Genomic DNA, 20,992 nt, shown 5'->3' on the forward strand with positions numbered 1-20,992 from the left:
CTTGCTTGTCATGTTGTCACTTCATGTGATTTGAAGTGTCATCACAAAAAATAAATACCACATGTTGGCCCTAACTTTCCAAGTTGTGCCTCTCTAAAAATATGGTGTTACACTGTGCCTCGAGTACAAAAGGAGCTTAAAAAAACCTGAGCAGAAATAGCCATTGGGGATGTTGGTAAGCTGCATGCACTGTTCCCGGACAGTGTTTTTGCTTGGGATACAGATTGTAATTAGATGGTAACTAGCATCTGGAATGAGTCTCTTTGTCGAAGATATTCTTCATCCATTCCAAGTGCATTCTTTGAAAGGACTAATAAACATGGGAAAGGTGGGTCTTGGTCACAGCTGGGGTTCCTGATGGCTGCTCCATCAGGTGTTCTTTCAGATTTTTGGCTGTCACCTGTGAAACTTCATGCATGCCTTCCTGTGTGTTTGGAAGCCTGATTAGTGTCCAAGTGCTTAGATTGCAGGCTGCACATGCTTCTGAGATGGAGGATACAGAATTGTGCTGGCTTATCAACAGTATGGCCACACAGGCAAATATTAATGCACACAGACAAATAACTTGTGGTTGGTATGTGTTAGCTGTAGACCACAGAATTATGTGAAACTGAGTGGTAGCAAGCCAGAGCCATGAGATGTGACCTAGGTTACTTTTATGTCTTAACATGCCACTTGCACCCACTAATCCAGCCTTCCTGAATCCTTTGTTTCCAACACTTGGACACCATGATTTAGAGAACCTGCTCATCTCCACAAGCGGAATATTGTGTGAATTTGCACATTAGTGCTACAGATAGTGTCTTGTCTTGGCCAATGATGGACTCAAAAGTCAGTATTTCATATTCAGCTCATCAATAATATGAAGGCAGCCTGGTCTTCTGGAGGAGTAGTACCGAAATTTCTCCAATAAAGCACTCTAAACCACACTGCTAAAATATTTAATTTGGGAATGGGGATGTACTGTTTTTCTGTGACAAAAATTGGCAGCCATTCTGAGTGCATTAGTAAAACCACTCAAAGAGATAACACAAAACCTTGAAAGCCACATGCACAAACGAGTTCTGTATGCTACTGCATGCATTCATGTTATGTGCTTAACCTTTTAGAAGGCTTAAGTTTTAGGAGTTTGTCTCATCTTCTGTATCCTTGTGGTGGCAGCAGAGCTCTTATGTGAAAAATCCTTCAAAACAAACTGCTGTGACCTTTTTAACACTTTCTGTAGTATCAAATGGGTAGAAACTTGAAGAGACATTTAAACTATGCCTTTTAACTTTCTGAAATAAAAAATAAAATATCCTAAATACTCTTTAAAAGTTACCTGATAAAATGTGTTTTAACAGTGTAGAGAATTCTTAAGGGGAAAAAAGCTGGCTCAATTGTATTTTCTAGCATTTTCTTGCACTCAGTGTCATCTCATCCATGATTGAATTCTCTGCATTATCTTTTTTCTACTTTTAAAACAATCTATATATCTATTTTTAATCACTGTTGTTGCAATTGTAAATGTTTTCTTTATCCATAGAAACATTCCTGATTCCTAAATTCTTAATTAAATTTCTGGTAACGGTTTGCTTATGAATTGTGTAAAACCTGATGCAATGCTTTCTAACTGATTTTTGTGTAGTCTTTCACTTCTTTATAGCTACCTATGAGTTATCAACAGGAGCTTATTTACCTTTCTGTCTCCATTCTATTATGTTTTGCACACTTTATTGCATACTTTCCTCTCTAAACCAGAGTATTCGTAAAGTGAAGGACGACTGAAGTTATTTCGAGCCTCTGTTTTTCTCCTGCTTTTAGGTCTGATGATCAAAATTGAAGTTTTCCAGGCTGATAGCAAATATCTGGTTTTAATTCCACTCTGTTCTCAGATTTTTATGTCACTGAAGATAGCAACTTTTAAATACGTAGTGTGAAATTTTGCTATTGCTGTTGCTCTGATACCCTGCTTCTCCCTCCATAATTCCAATTTAGAACTCAAAAGTACTTCAGTAGCTCCTGTTAGTCCTCAACATGCACTTCCTTGTACTTTATTCACCATGAGTATCATCTGCCTAGTTAAGATAGGCCTCCCTAGCATTCATCAGTGTTTTCCGAAATGCTTGTTTTCACTTTGCTATGAAATTATCTCGGGTGATTGATTTTAAAAAATAAAGGAAGAAGTGGATCTGTGTATTGTGATTGCCTAATTGGTTCTAAAAGTCAAGCTGTTCCTTCTGCAATTATCTCTAACAAACTACAACTGGAAATTTGTGACTGATTTATGGACCATAAAAATAATCAAAACACACTTGTGCAACTTTGGAAGGCTGAGCGTGGTAATGTTAAAAACAGTATTTTAAAAGGTATGATGAATGTTCACAAGGAGTATTTTGTCCTTTTTTTGTAACCCTGCTCTGATGGACCTACAGTGGGTTTCAGATGATTACAGAACTATTTTCTGTAGGATCTTCATGTTTACTGGTAAGGTGTATATGCATTTCAGTTCTTCATTGAGATATTTTGAAGAGCTGCTTTTTGTCATTTTTGTGTTACTGCAGTTGCGAGAGGCAGGAATAGGAATAGAAAATGTCAAGATAGTCTTAAACTGTAGATATGCAGATAGCTTTTTATACCCACCTATAGAAAAAACAATATTTTTTCAGGAATTACTTTCTGTAACTTCAGATACGAGGTTAAGAAATATCTCTGTTATTAGATAATTTAAAAGGAATTAAGAATCATTTACAATAAAACTATTGCTATTTGGAGTTTATCCTTAATAGGCTTGCTTATTTAATTAGTGTTTAATACTGAATGGGAAAACATGCCCTATTTGTTGTGTTGGTTCTGCTGTTGTCTTCAGGCAGTAAAATTACTTTACAGTTTGACATTTGCATGATTCCAGATAATCTCTTAGAGAAATAAATCGGAGGGTCTTGACATAATTTTTCTAGTTACCTTTGCCTCAACATTTAAGCATAAAACTGAGTAGTTTTAAAAGCTTCAGTATAAGCACAAAACTTTCATTCATCATCTTAATGAAAATAGGTGGTCTGCTGTCAAAATTACATATAATTAGTGTAGAGGAGTGTTTTAAACAGACAATGACTGTCACTGTCCTCAGGATGAACGGGGGAGAAAAGTAAACCTATGTGTTCTGTCTCATTCTCATTAATTCTTGCTGCTAATACTATTTTTTTCTCAGCCAGCATTATAGTACCATTGTTCTGCTATTGATTTATCCAAATCTCATTTTGGAATGGGTCTTTTTACTGTATGTAGAAGCGTCAAAGCATATGCTTGTAAAAGCTGCCTTCCTTGGATGGCATATGTTTATCGTCCATATTGGTAAAATAAGGAGGAAAAAGTCATCAAAAGAAACTGGAATGCTTCATAGCAGTGGCAAAGAGCACAAATGCTGTCTCTTACTGTGCAGGAGGAGAAGTTACTGGGAAATCAAGCATAGCTTAGCAAGAAGACTTTTGATCTACTATGAATTTTACATCCATCTCCTGGGATCTTCTTGGTGACTATCACCGAGGTTACAAAACTGAGCACCTGAAAAGGTGGACACATGTCTTCTCTGGTCTCCTACAGGAACTGGATGTTGTTCCAGGCAACGTGTCCCTGCCTCCTGCATTGTTGCCCACTTCAGACTTTTTACGTGACCTTATTTCTCCTTATGTGGTTTCCAAGTGATGACATGGAGGTGCCTGTCACCCAAGTCTGCTCCCTACCCAGAGCAGTGTTTGGCACATTGGGAGGGAAGGAGAGGAGAGGTGGACTTAATTTTGTACCTGCAGCAGCTGTTCCAGAAGGACGCCCTGAAGGAGCTGACACCCAGGCACATGGGCTTTCTTTTCTCTGAGGAGCAAGACATGTGGAATAACTTTCTGGGAGTCCTTACCTCCTCAGCTGTGCTGTGCTTGGCTGGCTGTAGGTTTTATGGGTAACCTTCTGCCTGAAAAGCTGTTCAGAGAAGGACTGTGCCTGCTCACCTCAGTATTTCCTCTGGTTTCACACCCAGCTCACCCTCTTTGCAGAGCTGCCTTCCCCCCCTTGCATGCAGAGGGCACTTGGAGGTCCAGCTCTGTGTCTTGGTCTCAGGGAGGCTCCTAGGACCACATAGCGTGATGGCTCTTGCTGCCACTACCTTTACTCTTTCCCCTGTATAACAAAGTGAGTAATAAAATAAAATGCATACTTGCAAGCAAATAGGTTTAGGGAAAGGCCACTGCAGCAGCAGGGAGCTATACCTGTAGCTTAACAGAAACAGTGTTTTGTCTTATCCTTTACTCCCTGTAGACTTATTCTTTATTTGCTGAAAGGATGTGAGGTGAGCACTGTGTGTCTTGATCAGAGAAATCTGTGAAGGAAAGAAAAGTAAGCATGTTGGCCATTGCATGTCCCTGAAGGTACGGGCACTGATCTGCTGCAAACTGCTCTGTTGCAGATAATGTGGACCCCTTCAAAGCTATGTTCTGTTCTTGTCAGCACAGCAGGAGCAGAACCCACAGTGCTGCTGAAGAGAGCAAGGCTGTTCACTCTCATATATATATATACACACACACATGTATATACAATCTTTCTAACAATTCTACTGCAAGCCTTACTCCCTGGCACTTACAAAGTGCAAGGGGGCTGCTGATGCTAGCTGGGATGAGGAGCAGGCTGACAAGGTGTCCCTGGATGTGGCCTTGAAGTGATTTTGTGCAGGATAGGAGTATGCTTAAAGTATCCTCTTCAAATTCTCCTGTGTAATGATCCTAGGGTGTGGATAACTAATGAGCTAAGAGCTTTATCGTGTGCTCCCACCTAAACATCTGTTTCAGATCCTCTGTAATGAGGTGGGTTCGTGTCTAAACCCTCTCCAACCTGCAGGTGTCCTGAGGTGTGAGAGCAGAGGCTTCCTCTTTCATCTACTGTGGTGATGTCCTGTGGTTCTCCTGATTCTTCTTGGCAATTAGCTGATCAGTCACTGCCTGATTCTGCCACTGGATCCTGGTGCCTGAGAAGCTTTGGACATTCTTGCAATGTGTGTTTACAGTGTCCCTTCCTCGGGGCCTAAACTGTGCACCTCCTTGTATTTCCTGGGATACCGAAGGGGATATCAGCATTGCAGAAGACAGCTCTAGGGAAGCAGTGAAATACAAGGGGAGAAATACAGAAGAAACATCAATTTAGGGATTGGCAGCAGAAGGTAGAGGCAGGTACAGAAAAGAGAGGTTTTGAAGTAGTAAAGGGGTAGATGAGGAAGGACAAAAGGGATGCAACCATTTGAGGGCTGTTGGTTGTCAGCAAATCTGAAAGGACGTGCACCGCTTGTCTCTTTCCATAATGTAAGAAGTACTTCAGGGTGTTGTAGGAGCTCCCAGTAGTTCAGAGCCACCCTTTTGGTGTGGTTTAGAGGGTGGTGTCCACTTTGATCTTGATCTTTAAGTCCCTGCCTGGCGCTGGAGCCCACAAGGTGTGCATCTGCAGCAGGATGTCTGGCTGGACTTTATCCAGAAGGTTATTTTGCACACACCAGAACTGCTCTGACCCCACCGATGGTGGGGACAGATGGAGGTTCCGCTTTGAGGTGGCACTGCTGCTCTGACCCGACAACCAACCTGCTCGTTGGCATTCTGGTCGCTGAGCTGGGGAGGCTCTCGTGAGGGCTGGGCCATCCTTTGCGGCTCCCATGGGGACTGGCGGGAGCCTTTGGGTGTTCCGCAAAAACCAAGTGAGGGAGGTTTAGTTGTTGCAGTCAAAGGGGGTTTGGATTGTCCTTGTTGATGACAATTTAGATAGATGTTTAGCGCTGTTGCAAAAGGCACGGCTTTAACACAAGGTACCTTTCAATGGTTCAAGTCTCCCTCTGTAAAGGAAGTCATCTAAAGAAAAGTGCAGTGCAAAAGAGGTATGTTTCTTCAATACTTTGCTCTCCAAAGTTCTTAAAATGTCCATTGTTACTGCTTTCATTTCTTTCTTCTCCACCTCTAAAAATTGAATAAGCAGCAGACAAAAAAGCTTCATCCCAGTATTTGGTAAAGAGAAGTTACAAGCCGCTGAATACAGTCTTCTGGGTAGATCTGACGTTATTCTGTTTTTCTTAAAATGAGCTTCAGGAACTTTTTCTGCAGTGCTACATTGTGTTGTATTTTGATTTTATAAATCGGCTTTACCAATCTTGTAAGGAGGGATTTTTATTCCCCCCACATACGTGCCTAGACTGGTGAAAATGCTTTCACAAGTCAATGTCTTGTACAAACCTTTGCTTCATGAGATTTGCAAAAATTTTCTTTTTCTTTCTTTAATGGCTTCTGGCAAAGCTAAATCTTAGTTTTAAATACAGTAGCTGTTATTACTAGCATGCTTTTAAAGAGTGATTCAGTAAAACAGTGCAATGCATTAGTAAGTCTAATTAAACCATGCTTGTTTTCCCCAAATTGTTGATTTCTGAATATGCAATTTGTGTCAACTTTAATCAGTTGAGTAAGACTGGTCTCCGGAGGGCGATTGCTTTAGTGTTCGTAATCACTGTAGTGTAGTTCATTAAGAAGCTATGATGGAATTCCCCTGGGAACAATTTATAAAAGATTATCTGTTTGCTCTGAAGTAACCTTGGGGACAAACGTCAAGGAGTCAGTAACAAAAGTAAGGGATTTTAGATGAGTGCTCCTGCTTGCTTGGCATTCACAACTGTCTTGGTCTGGGAGAGGAACAGACTATAATTATTCCTGTTTTCTTCCTTCTAGTATGTTTGAGCACAGAAGAAATCGTTTTCCAGCCTTCCTCCTTTTTTTTGTGTTTGCTAACTGGAGCAGTTCATGCCATTTAAATTACCCAAAGCCCTCTAAGTAAGCCACTGTTGTTGTGTTTGGGTGGGAAGCATGAGCTGGGATTGCAGGCATATGAGAATTGAGATGGCCTTTGTGGTTGATTAAAGAAAGCTGATGTTCTCTTCATTGCCTTATTCCAGGTGGAAACTGTGTTTTACCTGCTAGAGGAATTTTGCGTGAACTTGCAGCAGTGTTATATGCAAGATGAGAGGGGTGCAGGACAGGGAGAGGAAATGTAAAAAGAACATTTTATTTGGGAGAAGACTGTTTAGGAGGGAAGTGGGTTTTTTTTAGTAAGCTAAGAAATGTCTCCCATCTCTGGCATGAAAACATACTTTTTTTTTTTTTTAATCCCTTGGACCAGCGATAAGTTTTGTGCAGTCAGTTCCATTGTAGCGACTGCAAATAAGTTGTTAGTCCATAGGGAGAAATCAGAGGTGTTTGAGGAGGCAGAAACAGAAGTCCAGCAGGGCCTGGGGAAGATGGGGCTGGTCGGGATGAAGGACCCTTCGTTTTCCAGGCTGCAGTGAAGAGAGAAAGAAGCCGGGCTTCTTTGTAAGAGGCGATGGAGGAAGGTGGATGGAAGTGGAAACCCACGCTGAGCTGGCGCGCAGGCAGACAGGACAGCAGAGAGCTGCCTCAGGACACAGCCCTGCAGAGGCCTGACGTGCAGCATGCTGAGGTTTTGGGTGTAATTTCAAGCCTTTTTCCAAACGGTAATGTACAAAGCTTGGCACTCGTTTCTGGAGTTAGTGCTTCTGTTTAAAAAAAAAAAAAAAAATTAAAAAAAAAAGGAAAAATCTCTTCAGACATCTGCTTGTATGAATGACTGCTGTTCCTTTCACTGATCTGAATGGGTTAAATTGTTTGTATATAAAAAATGGTTTAGCAACGAGCTTTAATTTAATCAGTCTATTAGATCAGAAAGGCTCCTTGGATCTCTAAAGAAATTTCTTTGATTGGAAGTTCATTAGTTGCTTTTGTCTGGCTTGTTCTCTGCTTAAATTAATGTATTAGATATACTTTGCCTGTTAAAGGAAAATCTTAACTTACAATTTATGTGTTTACTCTCTATTCAAAAGAAGTGCTGTGTGGTTGTATTTCCAAACATCGGCGGGCATAGCTAAACACTTGTCTGCTACATGGTTTCAATGGCATCGCTTTTGTGAAGTGGTTGTGAGAACTGCCACTTGGGAAGGTTTGGTGACTAACTGAATTTGGACCTCCTACAAATGCAATGCTTTGAGACTCTCTGGCCTCAGGAGAGGCTATTTCAAAAGCTGTATTTAATATTTTGATTCATTGCTGTTGAACTTTAAACATTGGTGTAGTGGCAGATTTTTTTTTTCCCCTCATTGGCATGCCGTAAATAAATCTGTGGGCAGGGGTTTAATGTTACTTTTCACTCAAATGCAACACAAAAATACTCAAGAATGAGAAGGGGTGATGATAAAGGGTTATTTATAACAGTCTGTTGATCTTCTGACTTGCTTGTCTTGACTTCCCTGTGCTTGAGCTCAAAATAGTGACAGTGCCAAGGAGCAGAGAGTGTTTCCTTCATTATCCCTGCTTCCACTATGGATTTAACCAGGTACTGCTCCTTAGTTCAAGTATGATACTTGAATCTTCTGAACTAACATAGTAGAGGGGAACTAAATCCACTTGCTTACCTGAGACACCTGCGGTTGGCTCACAAAGGCGTCTAACCTTGTGGGTGATGTCTCTGCTGATGCAAAGCCTCTGGGAGACCAGGAGGATGGGGAGAGGGCCTGTGTGGGCACAGCTGGGGCAGAAATCAGATAAAGCGGTTTGGGGAATTCTGCAGCCTGTTCTGCAGGGCCCATCCTGAGCAGACTGTACCGCTTCGGTACAAAAAGCACAAAAGGTGTTGGGTTTTGAGGTTACCCCTCAGTAGTGGGTGTACTTGTACTCTGTAACTTCGATGTCAAGCACGTAGAAGAAAGTAGCTGAAAAGAAGCATTGTAAAGGAAACAGCCGTATCAGGTATTTGCCATGTCAACAGGCAGATCCTTATGTCTGATTCTCCTTTTGCAAGTAGATTCTCTCGTTGAAGTGGAGCAGCATAAAGGTGTGCATTATTAACCTTTTAAGGTGACATCTGTCCTGCTCCTGCATCTGAAGATAACCTTTAAAAATTCTTGTACACAGGATTAACTTTCTGTTTTCAGAGTATTTAAGCCCAGAAGTTAAGTAAATGTTTGAAGCAAAGGATGATGCTTTATTTCATTAAAAGAAAACAGAACTTTTTGAACTGTTAAATCTGACAGGTTCTTCAGTGGCTTGCAAATTCTTTTAGTTCATCAGGAAAATGTGAAGCAAGCATTCAGGCGAGTGCTTATCTGCATGCAGCAAGCAACTGTGCTGAAGTCAATAATGCAAAGTGATTATTTTTGCAATGCAACAGTGTCAGAGTTTTTCAAATATGAAATACTTGCTTCACTCTTGATCATCTGTTCCATCCCACTTCCCTTTCTCAATATCCTAGATTTAAATCCAGGCTAGCCTCAAACTCATTACAAAAAGTGTTGCCCTCTAGTAGTAATTTAGCATTATTTTTTATGGAGCCATGCAAGGGTATAAAATGAATCCAGCAAATCATAAAACTTGAATAGGTGGAAACATCAGAAACGATATTAAGAATTTCACACATAAGGTATTCAGTAATAATAATAATCCTTTTATGCTTTTTGGTGGCTAGAATGACTGTGAAAATATACAGCACTCTGAAAACTCACAGCCTTACAGAGGTTTTTGCTGGGGTTTTTTGGGGATTTTTTTTTTTTTCATTGAACTCTGTGCAAAGCCAGCCTGAATGAGTCAAGTGTCCCAGAGACTTAAACCCAGGGTTCAGCAAATGAGAATTTGGGAGCAATTTAGGTAAACTTCAAAAGCATGTGTTTATGGAATGGGAAAATAATTTGATACAATTTACACTTCTGTTTTGAGATGCAACATTTATTTGTGTAAGGTATGGCTCCTCGCTGCGTGTATTGGAGCAGAAGCTGCTTTGTCTGAAGAGACAATTTGCAAGTGTCCTGGTGGGGAGGCTCTGGGAAGCTGGGGGCCTCAGCACTGTTAAACATAAAGAGAAGGTGAGCTCTGGGATTTCAGAATTGGCGTGACTGAGTTGCTCTTGCATTTGTTTCTTTTTAGCCATGCTGGTAAATGGTTGAACAGTTGTGAACAGTTTGCAACCCTGTGAACACCATTTTGGTGTTTGGGCAGGATTTAGAAATGGACAGCATGAACTCCTCATGCTTCTTTAGGATGTTTTTTAATACTCAGTATTGTAAATTCTGCATCATGTTCTCCAGCTGCAGTCTGCTGTCACATGGCGTTGATGGAAGACGACCCTTATGAAGTTAATTTATTCCTGCTTCTTCAAGTGGAAGAAAGCAAATTACCGTGCTTTAGTAAGGTCCCATTATCCAAGGTTGTGGGAAACACACAGTGGGTTAAAATCAGACGCAAGAAATCCTTAACACCCCGAAGACATTCACTCTGCCTCCCTGAAGGACAATGCAGCCTTTGAGGGCAGCAGTGGAAGGGGCTTCTGACCTTCAGGGCTCAGAGCATCTGCTGGGGCAGGGTGGCTGGCTGGAGACAGAGGCACGCTCAGCCGTCCCTGGTTACACACCCTGCACCCGTGCCGGGGCAGCGTATGTAGGGGCACTGGTGCAGAACAGAGCCTGGGAGCGGTGACGCTGTGACAGCCTGTGCTGCACACCACCTCATGCTGGAATGCAAGAGAGTGAAGTGGAAGCTGAGACCTTCATGCCTGTTCCTGCTCTCCAGGCTCTTCACACCACTGAAATCCTCCTTTAGTCAGTGACTTTAGCTTATTTTTTCTCTAGCACCACTGCACTGTACAAATAGTTTATCCCTGGGGTTGCTTAATACAGGTTTCCCTAATACCATGTTTTGCTAACCTCTGCTGTTCCCAGTTTCTGTGTCAGTAGCTGAACAAGCACAGAACTTAAGGGTAAAACGTTGACTTTCATCTGCTGTTTGAAAGAGTCCATTTTCTCATACTTGCCAAGGAGCTGACAGCATGGTCATTTGGGAGTGGGGATGACTGCTCAGCACTGTAGTCTTAAAATGTCTGCATAACTGTAATTCTTAGGTGTCTCAGGTGTGTCCTTTTTTGCAGTTCATGTGTCTGTGCTGCCACTGGAGGTGATGAGTACACTTGAAAGAACTGCTGTCTTTGTCACACCTGATGATTTCAGAAGCTCCATTAGGAGAAGATGCTGAAACTGAAAACTCTGACAGTATCTGCTTTGCTGGACAGATACATGTTATTAAAAGCAGATAAACTGCGTAGGTTGTTCGTGCAAGATCAAAGGAAAATTGGATCGTGAGAGGCTGTTGTCCGGATAATGCTGACATCATGTCTTTTTCATTAGGGCATAACTGGATAATGTTCTTAAGGGATATGGATTTCTGTGGTGCACTACCCTCAGCAGAGGACCTGCAACAGGAAACAAACTGAAATACGCTCGCTTGTTGAAGTTCTTTGCTGTGGATAGAAGTTTTTACTCTGAGGCTTTATTGTTAGTGTGAAAGGTACATTTTAGCCATGAAACAATTAATGGGCAGTGTTTGTCCCACTACTGGAACTCAGGCAGTGTGGTTTTCATGGGTAGGCAGTCAAGTGCTAGCAGGCTTAAGTGTCTGGTAGGTGTGAGCTCCAGTGCCCAGACTTCAGTGGGATTTTGCAGTAGGGTAGCTTAGTTATGTTGCCACTAAAGAAAATAATCTTTCCTCTAGATAGAAAAACTTAGCCACTGAGTTGGCGGTAGGTGATCCTTTTAGGTCTGTCTCTGTAATGTTTGGGTCTCGTGCATTTTCTTGGTCTTTGAAGGTTGTAAATGGAGGATGTGGACTCTGAGGTCAGTGCTAGTGGAACCCTTTTGGAGATGCCTGCCCCAAAATAAGCTGTGTTTGATGACACCATTTGGAGGCAGATTCCCCTGAAGCTTCCTGTGGCAGGAATTGCAAACCCTCTCTATTCAGCTGTGGTTAAATAGATACTTAACAGCAGTAAAATGATTTGAGACATATGCTCGTATAAGAATGGTATTTCTCTGTACTCATACTACACGTAAATCTCTTTTCTCTGATACTTTGACACAGTTTGAAATATTGGTCTGACACCGTTTTATTTTTTTAATTTTAAGAATGGATTGCTGAATTAAGCTTTATACCCATCCTTTGAAGTAAGCAGTGCAGCCAGTTGGTGGCATATGCTAAGGTATTATTCCTCCTCGTGAGCAGCGAAGCAGCAGGTATAAGGATTCTATAGGCATAGAAGGATCTGAACTTGGATTAGAATATGCAGTATTTGGTTTTTTATGACTTCTAAATATCAACCATCCATGAAATGGGAGAGCTTTTTCAATATTTTGACTTAAATTAGTAAACATTACCCTTAATCTAGATTTGATTTCCAGTAATTTCATGGATTAATAGAAAAATAAAATACGTGAACATGTTCAGAACGCCTGAAATGCATGCCTAACTGACTGTGCTTTTCCTTTGCAGGATGTCGTGTGGGGGTTAAACTCTTTATTTACTGTAAGTAAATGAATATTTTGCATATCCACTTTCCTTTTTTCTTGCCTGATTTGATTTCAGCATCACCTAATGTTGCCTCTTAAACTGAAGGTCATTATTTCCTTTGGCTTCAGTGGGTGTTGTACAAGTCTGAAATCAGTTTGTGCTTTTGTTTGTGTAACTGCAAAACTCATACAGATGGTCTGAAATGCCAGCTTTTTCATACATTGTTTTTACTGTTGGTTACAAATCTATTAGGGGATATTTTGCTAACAGGTGACTTGGGATCTTCCACACAATATGAAATTCCTTCTGCTGGTTTGCAGGAAATAGCAATTCATATTGCTCTGAGAAGGAATTGTGTTGATGGTGTTTTTTAAAAATTACGTTCAGGAGTTAATGACTGCCCTCAGATTCGTTCTTGTTTTGAACACTTACAGTGCTGTTCAAGGGCCGCAGAATTTGCATAAACCCCATCTTGTCACAGAAATGATACGATTTTGTTCAGGGATCCCATTTATGCCTCCTAATTACAGGAGCAACTTCAAAACGGAGGAGAGGGCAGGAAGCTGCATGAAGCAGGCAGGGTGCAACAGCTGCTTTTGCCCTAAAAGCAGAGAGAGGCTAAGTTTTTACTGTACAAAAGCTGCCTCTTTTAGGGAGTCCAGGATTATGGTCCCCTTTCACAGCCGTTGCTGCTGGGTAGGAAGGTCAGGAGAAAGCAGAGAAAGGCACTAACTTGGTTGCCGCATTTGCCATCGACTCTGGAGAGAACTACCCCAGCTACTCCAGGGTGGCTGTGAGAAGCTTTGGATGAGGAGCATCGCTGTGGGCTTTGCTAGCCCCAGCCTGTTTTTGGAGAGAGGAATTCCTTCTGCCACTACCTGTGGGAGGAGGACCTGAGCAGTGACTGTGCCCCCAGCACTATCGCCAGGATTGCAGTGCGTTTCTAAAAGCTCTAGCACAGAGCAAGCCAGCGACTGGCTACAGTCTAAGCTTTCCTGGCATCCAAAGGCTTGATTTGTTTCGACAACTTCTTTGGTAAATTGATTTAGAAGATTGGAGAGCATTTGCCTGTTCAACAAAGAGTAATTGCATTTCACAGTTAGTCTCCCACTGCATGCTAAGTAACTGGAAGAAAGCGAAATCCACTGGAGGGTACAAAGAAGTGCCTTCAGAGACAGAACTGTGCATAAAAATAATCTGTTGGTTAAACAGCTGCAAAGAGCGATGGTCATGCATCGGAGACCACAGGAATTTGTCATGGCTGGTAAGAGCCATGCTTCCCAGCTTGCCTCTTGGATTTCCCTCACACCCAGCTGCTTACAAATAATTAGACTTTGAAAAGCTGGCATGGGATCGTACTGGCTTTGCAGATTTTTTTTTTTCTTGAAGAAAATAAGTGAACTTGAGGTGGGGTGGTGTCCTGGTTTGAATTAAATAGGATGTTTGCTGCTTGAAAATGAGTCAGAGAGTGACATGAACCTTTCACCCTGGTGAAATGATGACATTTCACTGCTGTTACAGGCTAACTTTAAACTGGGGAAGTGATCTGGGCTGCAGGCAGAATAGGGGGATTGTGAGTCAATGGTAATTTTTTATGATGATTCCCCTTTTATCAGCATCTTGGTTTCCTTTGGTTTTAACCCTAGACCCTTTCTCCTTCCGAAGTTAATATTTATTGAGATTCAGCTGACAGACTTGAGATTTGACACTTTCTGCTCCCTGCCCCCACATGCCCTTAGCTCTTGGGATCTTTGCACTGCCTTTCCTATGGGCCCTGTTTTTCCTATTGCACTAAAACTTTCTTGTCTATCAGGCTCCATCCAGGTTATGTAGTTTCTTCACAGAGGGAACGAAATTTCTTTGCTATGGAGATGCAATCATCAAACTCATTTGCATTTACCTTTGGCAGGCATACCTATGAAGGTAGTGAGAAAAAGGTACTACACTTGCTGGACTTGTTTGCTTTGTTTCATTATCTTGTTCATTAGGGCTTTGGATTCCTTGTATGATGCAGTGAGTGGGAACCCTATGATGTTCTCTGTTTCTTTTCCAGGATCTTTTGAATTTTGATGATCCTTTGAATATTGAGGCTGCAGAACATCATTTGCGTGACAAGGTGAGTCAGCGGTTTATTTAAAGCACGTTGTTCCTAAACAAATACACATACTGTACTTGGCGATTCTCAGTCAGTCCTTTTAAAGCATCCGAGCTGGTACTTCAGGCAGTTGTGACTCATTGTATCAGCACCCAGTTATTCAAACAAAATGTGCTTTATCTGGAAAGTAAACTTGACACAGTAGTGTTATTCACCACATGCTAGAATTGTTGACCACAATGTAGTTGTATCCCCCAAACAGATGATCTTTTCCTTCTTGTTTCTGAGATTTTCCCTGAAGTTGTCCATGTTCTATGCAGCAAATGATAGCAAATTGGTTTGGCGCAGTTGCGTGAGTAGCCTTTACCCTAAAACGCCTGCAAAAAGATCTCATCCTTCTCTGTCTCTTTCAAAATGCAACTTTATTCTTCACAGCTCTTACATGTTGCATGCTTTTATTAAGCCAGAAGAAATATGGGCACATTGGAAAGCCAGAAGTGAAAACTTTATTCATTTATTTACTGATTCTAGTTGTTCCGTGTGTGTTGTGGACTGGGCGGAGCAAAACATGGTACTGATTAGTGGCACTGAACATATGAGACGCATATGTCTCAACTGAGATTGGGCGTGGAGGTGGACAAAGTACTAACTCCTCCATTGCATGGATCTCTAAAGTTGCATCACGTTACATTATATCGATGCATACCTCAAGCATATAAAGTTACACTTGATGTGTTCAAGATCTCTTATTTTAATTAAACCTCTTCCGATAGTTTTGTTGAAGTTAACCTTAAAGATTCAAGAAGGCTTCCAAGTAAATGTTGATTTGAAGAGTTCATTGAAAATGCAGTCAGGTTATCTCATTTTTTCAAGAGGAACTATCAGGATTCCAAGTTCATCTTTTCAGCTATTTTTTGTTTAATGAGATCTTGTAGTTATTCTGGTATCTGCCAGTGTTTGCAGGATTGGGATGAAACCGTAAGCCTAAGTTGGGAAAAAATTAGTAGAAGCCTACTCTGGAAGAAGGTTGGTTTTTTTTATGGTCTTATCTCATTTTGGCAAAGAGTTCCAGGAGGCATTCCAAGCCATAAAACACCGAAAGTACTCACAGAGGGGATACAGCCCGACAAACAAAACCAGCGTAGTGAAGGTAGCGGGCTGAATAATTTTCTTTGTTTGCATTGTCAGACTGAATTATTCTCTAATATCTCGCCAGCTAAATTTGTAGCTCTTTGGGAATAGTGAGGCTACACACCTATTGCTGAGTGTCAAATTTGCACTTGGTTTCTTCTAACTGCCAGAGGAAAAGTGGTTTGTCTGGTGTCTGGGTAGATTTGTGGTTTTTTTAAGGAGTGATACTCCTGTAGTACTAGCAGAGTCTTCTGTGAGCTATGCCCAGGCTGCGGTAGGTGAGTCTTACCAGTGTCGTGAGTAAATTGTTAGACCTCCGACTAGCCACACAGTAATGTCCTCTTCCCTAAGAGTGACAAAATGCTGAGAAATCACTATCCTGCATGTCCCAACCTCATTCAGAAATTGGAAAACTTTGGAATCCAGAGAAAGGAAGAAAGTTACCTGCTTTTAAAAAAACCACACCTTCCTCAAATATGGAGATGTGAGTGCTCAAAATACGTACTGCTACACTAATAGCATGGAAGGTTATTCAGGTAACGGCAGCCATGGAAGAAGTGAAAGGGAAATTGAGTGTTGTTTTTTACAGTATTCTAAACTGAAAATATTTTTTGTGCAAACATTTTTATTTAGTAAAATCTTAAGTAGTCTCCTCACAGGTATCTAAAATTCATATTCTGACATGTTAACTTTTTTGGAACTTATCTGAATGTAGTTTAGGTATTTCATTGATAATGACATGCACCACTGAGTTTTTAACAGGTAGTGCTGGATTTTCCATAGTATGTCCTACAGCAACATCAAGACAAAACCAGTAATGCCTGTCTGGAGAGAATAAATTATGCAAGGGAGAGAAATGACTGCTTTTACAATTAGCCTCAGAGGATGCAATTGCAGTGTGAGTTAGTTTTTGTCTCTCTGGCATAGATGTCATGTAGTGTATAAGCACTTTGTTGTGAAGTGAAACTGCTGTGGTCCTGTCCTGTCTCTTAAGAAAATACTTGCAACGCATGATATGATTAATATGGGAATGTTAACAAATTTTCCCTGAGACATTTTTACGTGTGTAATACAATTATACGAATAGTGTATATGTAACATATATGCCCGCACGCACAATCTGTATACAAACAGATGTGCAAATATATTTACAGAGTGTCCAACAGATACTGGAAGAGAATGCCTTTGGTCATTTGACAGTGTGGGAGTATATGGCTTGTAACAGCCAAAACAAATGTACCTCGAGCTGTCTTCTGTGGTTCTCCTGGAGGAGATGACTTGGTATTTCACTGATGTCATTTCAGATTTGAAATCCTGGGATCCCTTTGCTGACATTCCAGGCTAAGTGTGGCTGCCTGAGAGGTTAACAGCTAATCTGAAGCCTGCCTCTGGTTATTGAGTACATGAAACTGGAGTTTGTTCAGTTCCGTAGGCTGGTATTAAGTCATAAAAAATTACTTGCTGCCTTGCAGATGCTGGAAGAAGTCACATCATAGATATTAAATCCTTATTATTGATTCTTGGAAAACATTTGTACTGTGAATGTTAGTATTACAGATCAGGCTGGAAGGCACAGTTGTTATCTCTTCCTGCATAAGGGACCTCTTAATTTTTGCGTGAAAGCCATGGCTTATACCTGAGCACATAGTTGTAGTCTTTGGGAAAGCAGCCTTGTTCTAAGATGGAAAAATGATGCAAAATTCAGAGCTCGAGCTGTTTAATTGCTTTAAACTGTCTTATCCCAGCTAGTGCAGCTTCAGCTTCCACTGGAGGCCTCAGGGGCCTCCTTCAGCTTGAGGAAGGAGCTGTCAGTTACTGAATTTCTTCCCTTCCAGCTTCTTTAAGCCAGTGATCGTTAAGTCACTCTTTTTAAAGTATGTACAATTGTTTGTGCAGCTTGAGTAATTCTACAGTTCTTCCCTACACACTTTGCAAGATGTCAGTAACTTTTTGGAAGGTTGTACAACAATAGTGTCATCAACATCCATTTTCACAAATGTTAGATAAAGAGATTATCTCAATATTCAGACTTGCTAGCCCTCTACTTATATATCCAAAACCTACCTGAATCAGCTACAGAAGCGATCTGGAGACCTGTGTTGTAATTGGTTGGTTTTAGCAAAAGACCTTTTCAGTGGCAGGATACAGTCTGCCACCTTTTGTGACTTTTAATTAAATTTTGCAGAAATAAGACCCCCTGTATTTGTCTGCATTAAATAGTACTGTTCAAATGATTTCATCATCATTGCGATCAATTTTGTAAGGCTTCAGTTTTGCCAATTGTGAGTTTATCTTCTTATTGTCATCGAGTGATGTTGGATGCGCCAAAGCTTAGTTACCCTCATGGTAATCTTTTTCCATATAGCAGTCAGACATCTCCTCTTTCAGCTTATGAGCTCAATCTCATGTTCTCTTGTCATGCACCTCCGAGAAGGCCGTGTCCTCTTAGTAACCTGCTCATCGCTATTGGGGAGGCTGCTTTTAGGTCCCCCCCAAAGCCTTCTCCTCTCTACCAACAAGCCCTGTTTCCTCAGCCTCTCCTTGTCTCAAGGCATTCCTGGCAGAGCTGTCCCCAGCCTGACATCTGGGACTGTCCCTGTGCAGGGGCTGAGCGTGTCCCAGCAGCAGGGCTTCACATTTGGCTTTTCTGAGCTTCCTGAGGTTGCTGTCGGCCCTTCCTCCAGCCCACGCACATCCCTCTGGAGGGTGGATTTGCCCTCCAGCATGTTGACTGCATCCTCTTTAGTGACTGTATTTCTGTAGATCTGGTGCCAATTTCCTCAGTCAGCCAGTTTTTAAACTCAAACCTTCTTGCAATCTTGTTGATTGTGGCTTTCAGCATTTAATAAAGCATTCAGATAAAGTTGTAGTTCCCCTTCACTCTTTTATTTTTTTTCCCCCTTTGCCTTCTTTTAACTCATAATTGTTTCCAGCTTAGGGAAAGTTTGCATTTTTCATTTTTGGAGTGTTACTTTTTGGAACATTCCTCGTGCCCACATTGCACTGTAGTTAGGTCACGATCACTGGAAGATAAGCAACCATCCTCTCTTGGTTTAAAGCTCAATAAATCAGAATAAAAAGATGATTGATGTGTCTGTATAAACTAAGGTGTTTCCCAACATTCAGTCTTCTCACACTGATAAAATCTCATCAGTTTGGTAGTAAGAGTTTTCTTGTTGAATTTAAAGAACCGCTTACTGGCTAATTAGCTGGGACCGCTTTGGATGTAGCAGAGAAGACAACCTGTCAGTAATTATGTGGATGACCAGAGCCATTAATTGTCAATTCAAATGATTCCACGGATTCCTAAACAATGAGCAAGTGTTTAAGTCTTAATGACTACTCATTTAAAAATGATGCACTAAAAATTGTAGGACTTGCTGTTTTGTACAGTGAACAATTAGAGCTCTATTGATCTGCTTTCTGTGGCAGCCAGGTAGGCTGAATACTGAAAGAATAGGCATATATCTGGGTAATACAAAACAATATCAGCTTAGTAGTTCAGGACTTGTGCATTCCTTAGCGAGAGGTTCTATGGATGCTCTGTCTGCTATTTGTTAGCTGAAATCTAGAAAATACTTTCCATGTTTACTTCTGTCATGGTTGCTTTGAGATACTACCTCAGGACATTGCAATTTGCTGTGTTCCTCCAAAGCTCTTATATTTCCTAGTAGTGGTTGCCTTTGCCAAAAAAACCCCAACATTTCAAAGCCATACGCACAGTACACAAGAAAATTCGCTACACTATTGTGTTGGGTTTGCGTGGCAAGGTTTTGGTAGCGGGGGGGCTACAGGGGTGGCTTCTGTGAGAAGCTGCTAGAAGCTCCCCCTGTGTCTGACAGAGCCAATGCCAGCCGGCTCTAAGACGGGCCCGCCGCTGGCCAAGGCCAAGCCAGTCAGCGCCTCTGTGATAACATATTTAAGAAGAAGAAAAACACTTAGGGAGAGAGAGCTTTTGCAGCCGGAGAGAGGAGTGAGAAGGTGTAAGAAACTCTGCAGACACCAAGGTCAGTGCAGAAGGAGGGGGAGGAGGTGCTCCAGGCGCCGGAGCGGAGATCCCCCTGCAGCCCGTGGTGAAGGCCATGGTGAAGCAGGCTGTCCCCCTGCAGCCCATGGAGGAAGGATGAGGGGGTGTAGAGATTCCACCTGCAGCCCGTGGAGGACCCCACGCTGGAGCAGGTGGAGGCACCTGAAGGAGGCTGTGGCCCGTGGGAAGCCCATGCTGGAGCAAGTTCCAGGCCGGACCGGTGGACCCGTGAAGAGGGGAGCCCACGCCAGGGCAGGTTTGCTGGCAGGACTTGTGACCCCGTGGGGGACCCCACGCTGGAGCAGTTTGCTCCTGAAGGTCTGCACCCCGTGGGAGGGACTCCATGCTGGAGCAGGGGAACGATGAGAGGAGTCCTCCCCCTGAGGATGAAGAAGCAGCAGAAACACCGTGAGATGAACTGACCGTAACCCCCATTCCCCGTCCCCCTGTGCCGCTGAGGTGGGGGAAGGTTGAAGCTGGGAGTGAAGTTGAGCCCGGGAAGATGGGAGGGGTGGGGGGAGGTGTTTTAAGAGTTGATTTTATTTTCTCATTCCTCTACTCTGTTTTGCCTAGTAATAAATCAGATGAATTTCCTCTCTCAGTTCAGTCTGTTTTGCTCGTGATGGTAATTAGTGAGTGATCTCTCCCTGTCCTTATCTCGACCCACAAGCATTTCGTTGTGCCTTTTCTCCCCTGTTTAGTGAATGAGGGGAGTGAGAGAGTGGCTCTGGTGGGCACCTGGCCTACAGCCAGGGTCAACCCACCACAACTATTCATGTAGCTTAATGTAGAAACATTTTTTCAAATATTCCTTAGCTTGCTTCCTCACATAGGCCTGCCATATCAAGAATGCTAATGCTGTGTCCTATTTTATCTGTATTTGCCTGTTGTATTTGGTGCGATTTAAAAGGCTAAAGCAATTTCTGTCATCCTGCAGATTAGCAAACACTCATTTACTTGTTTATCCATGCGGTCTTGAGTTATTTTAATAGGAGAAAGCCGAGTAACATCACCCAATGTTATTTTCCTGTGTGATCTTTCCGTCTTCTCAGTGAAACTCATCTGTCCATATTCAGTGCAACTGAACTGTGTTCAGTTTTGGGCCCCTCAGTACACGAAGGACATCGAACTGCTGGAGTGTGTCCAGAGAAGGGCAACAAAGCTGGTAGAGGGACTGGAGCACAGGTCTTATGAGGAGCGGCTGAGGGAACTGGGGTGGTTTAGCCTGGAGAAGAGAAGGCTGAGGGGAGACCTTATCGCTCTCTACAACTACCTGAAAGGAGGTTGTACTGAGGTGAGTGTTGGTCTCTTCTCCCAAGTAACTAGCAAAAGGACAAGAGGAAATGG

At 42.1% G+C, this 20,992-nt stretch overlaps 1 protein-coding gene across 2 annotated transcripts in view; it reads left to right on the forward strand.

The window, feature by feature from the left end:
* UBE2F (ubiquitin conjugating enzyme E2 F (putative)) overlaps positions 1-20,992 on the forward strand; it is an 84,968-nt gene that overhangs the window by 40,341 nt on the left and 23,635 nt on the right. The window contains exons 8-9 of one of the 2 annotated variants that reach the window (XM_054829564.1): positions 12,375-12,407; positions 14,446-14,508. In XM_054829564.1, the coding sequence (XP_054685539.1) occupies positions 12,375-12,407; positions 14,446-14,508 (96 nt within the window). Of the gene's footprint in view, positions 1-6,949; positions 7,045-7,329; positions 7,786-12,374; positions 12,408-14,445; positions 14,509-20,992 lie in introns of those variants that run through there. The other variant, XM_054829566.1, reaches the window with a different exon arrangement.

This window comes from Grus americana, chromosome 6 (genome assembly GCF_028858705.1).
Source record: "Grus americana isolate bGruAme1 chromosome 6, bGruAme1.mat, whole genome shotgun sequence".
NCBI lineage: Eukaryota > Metazoa > Chordata > Aves > Gruiformes > Gruidae > Grus > Grus americana.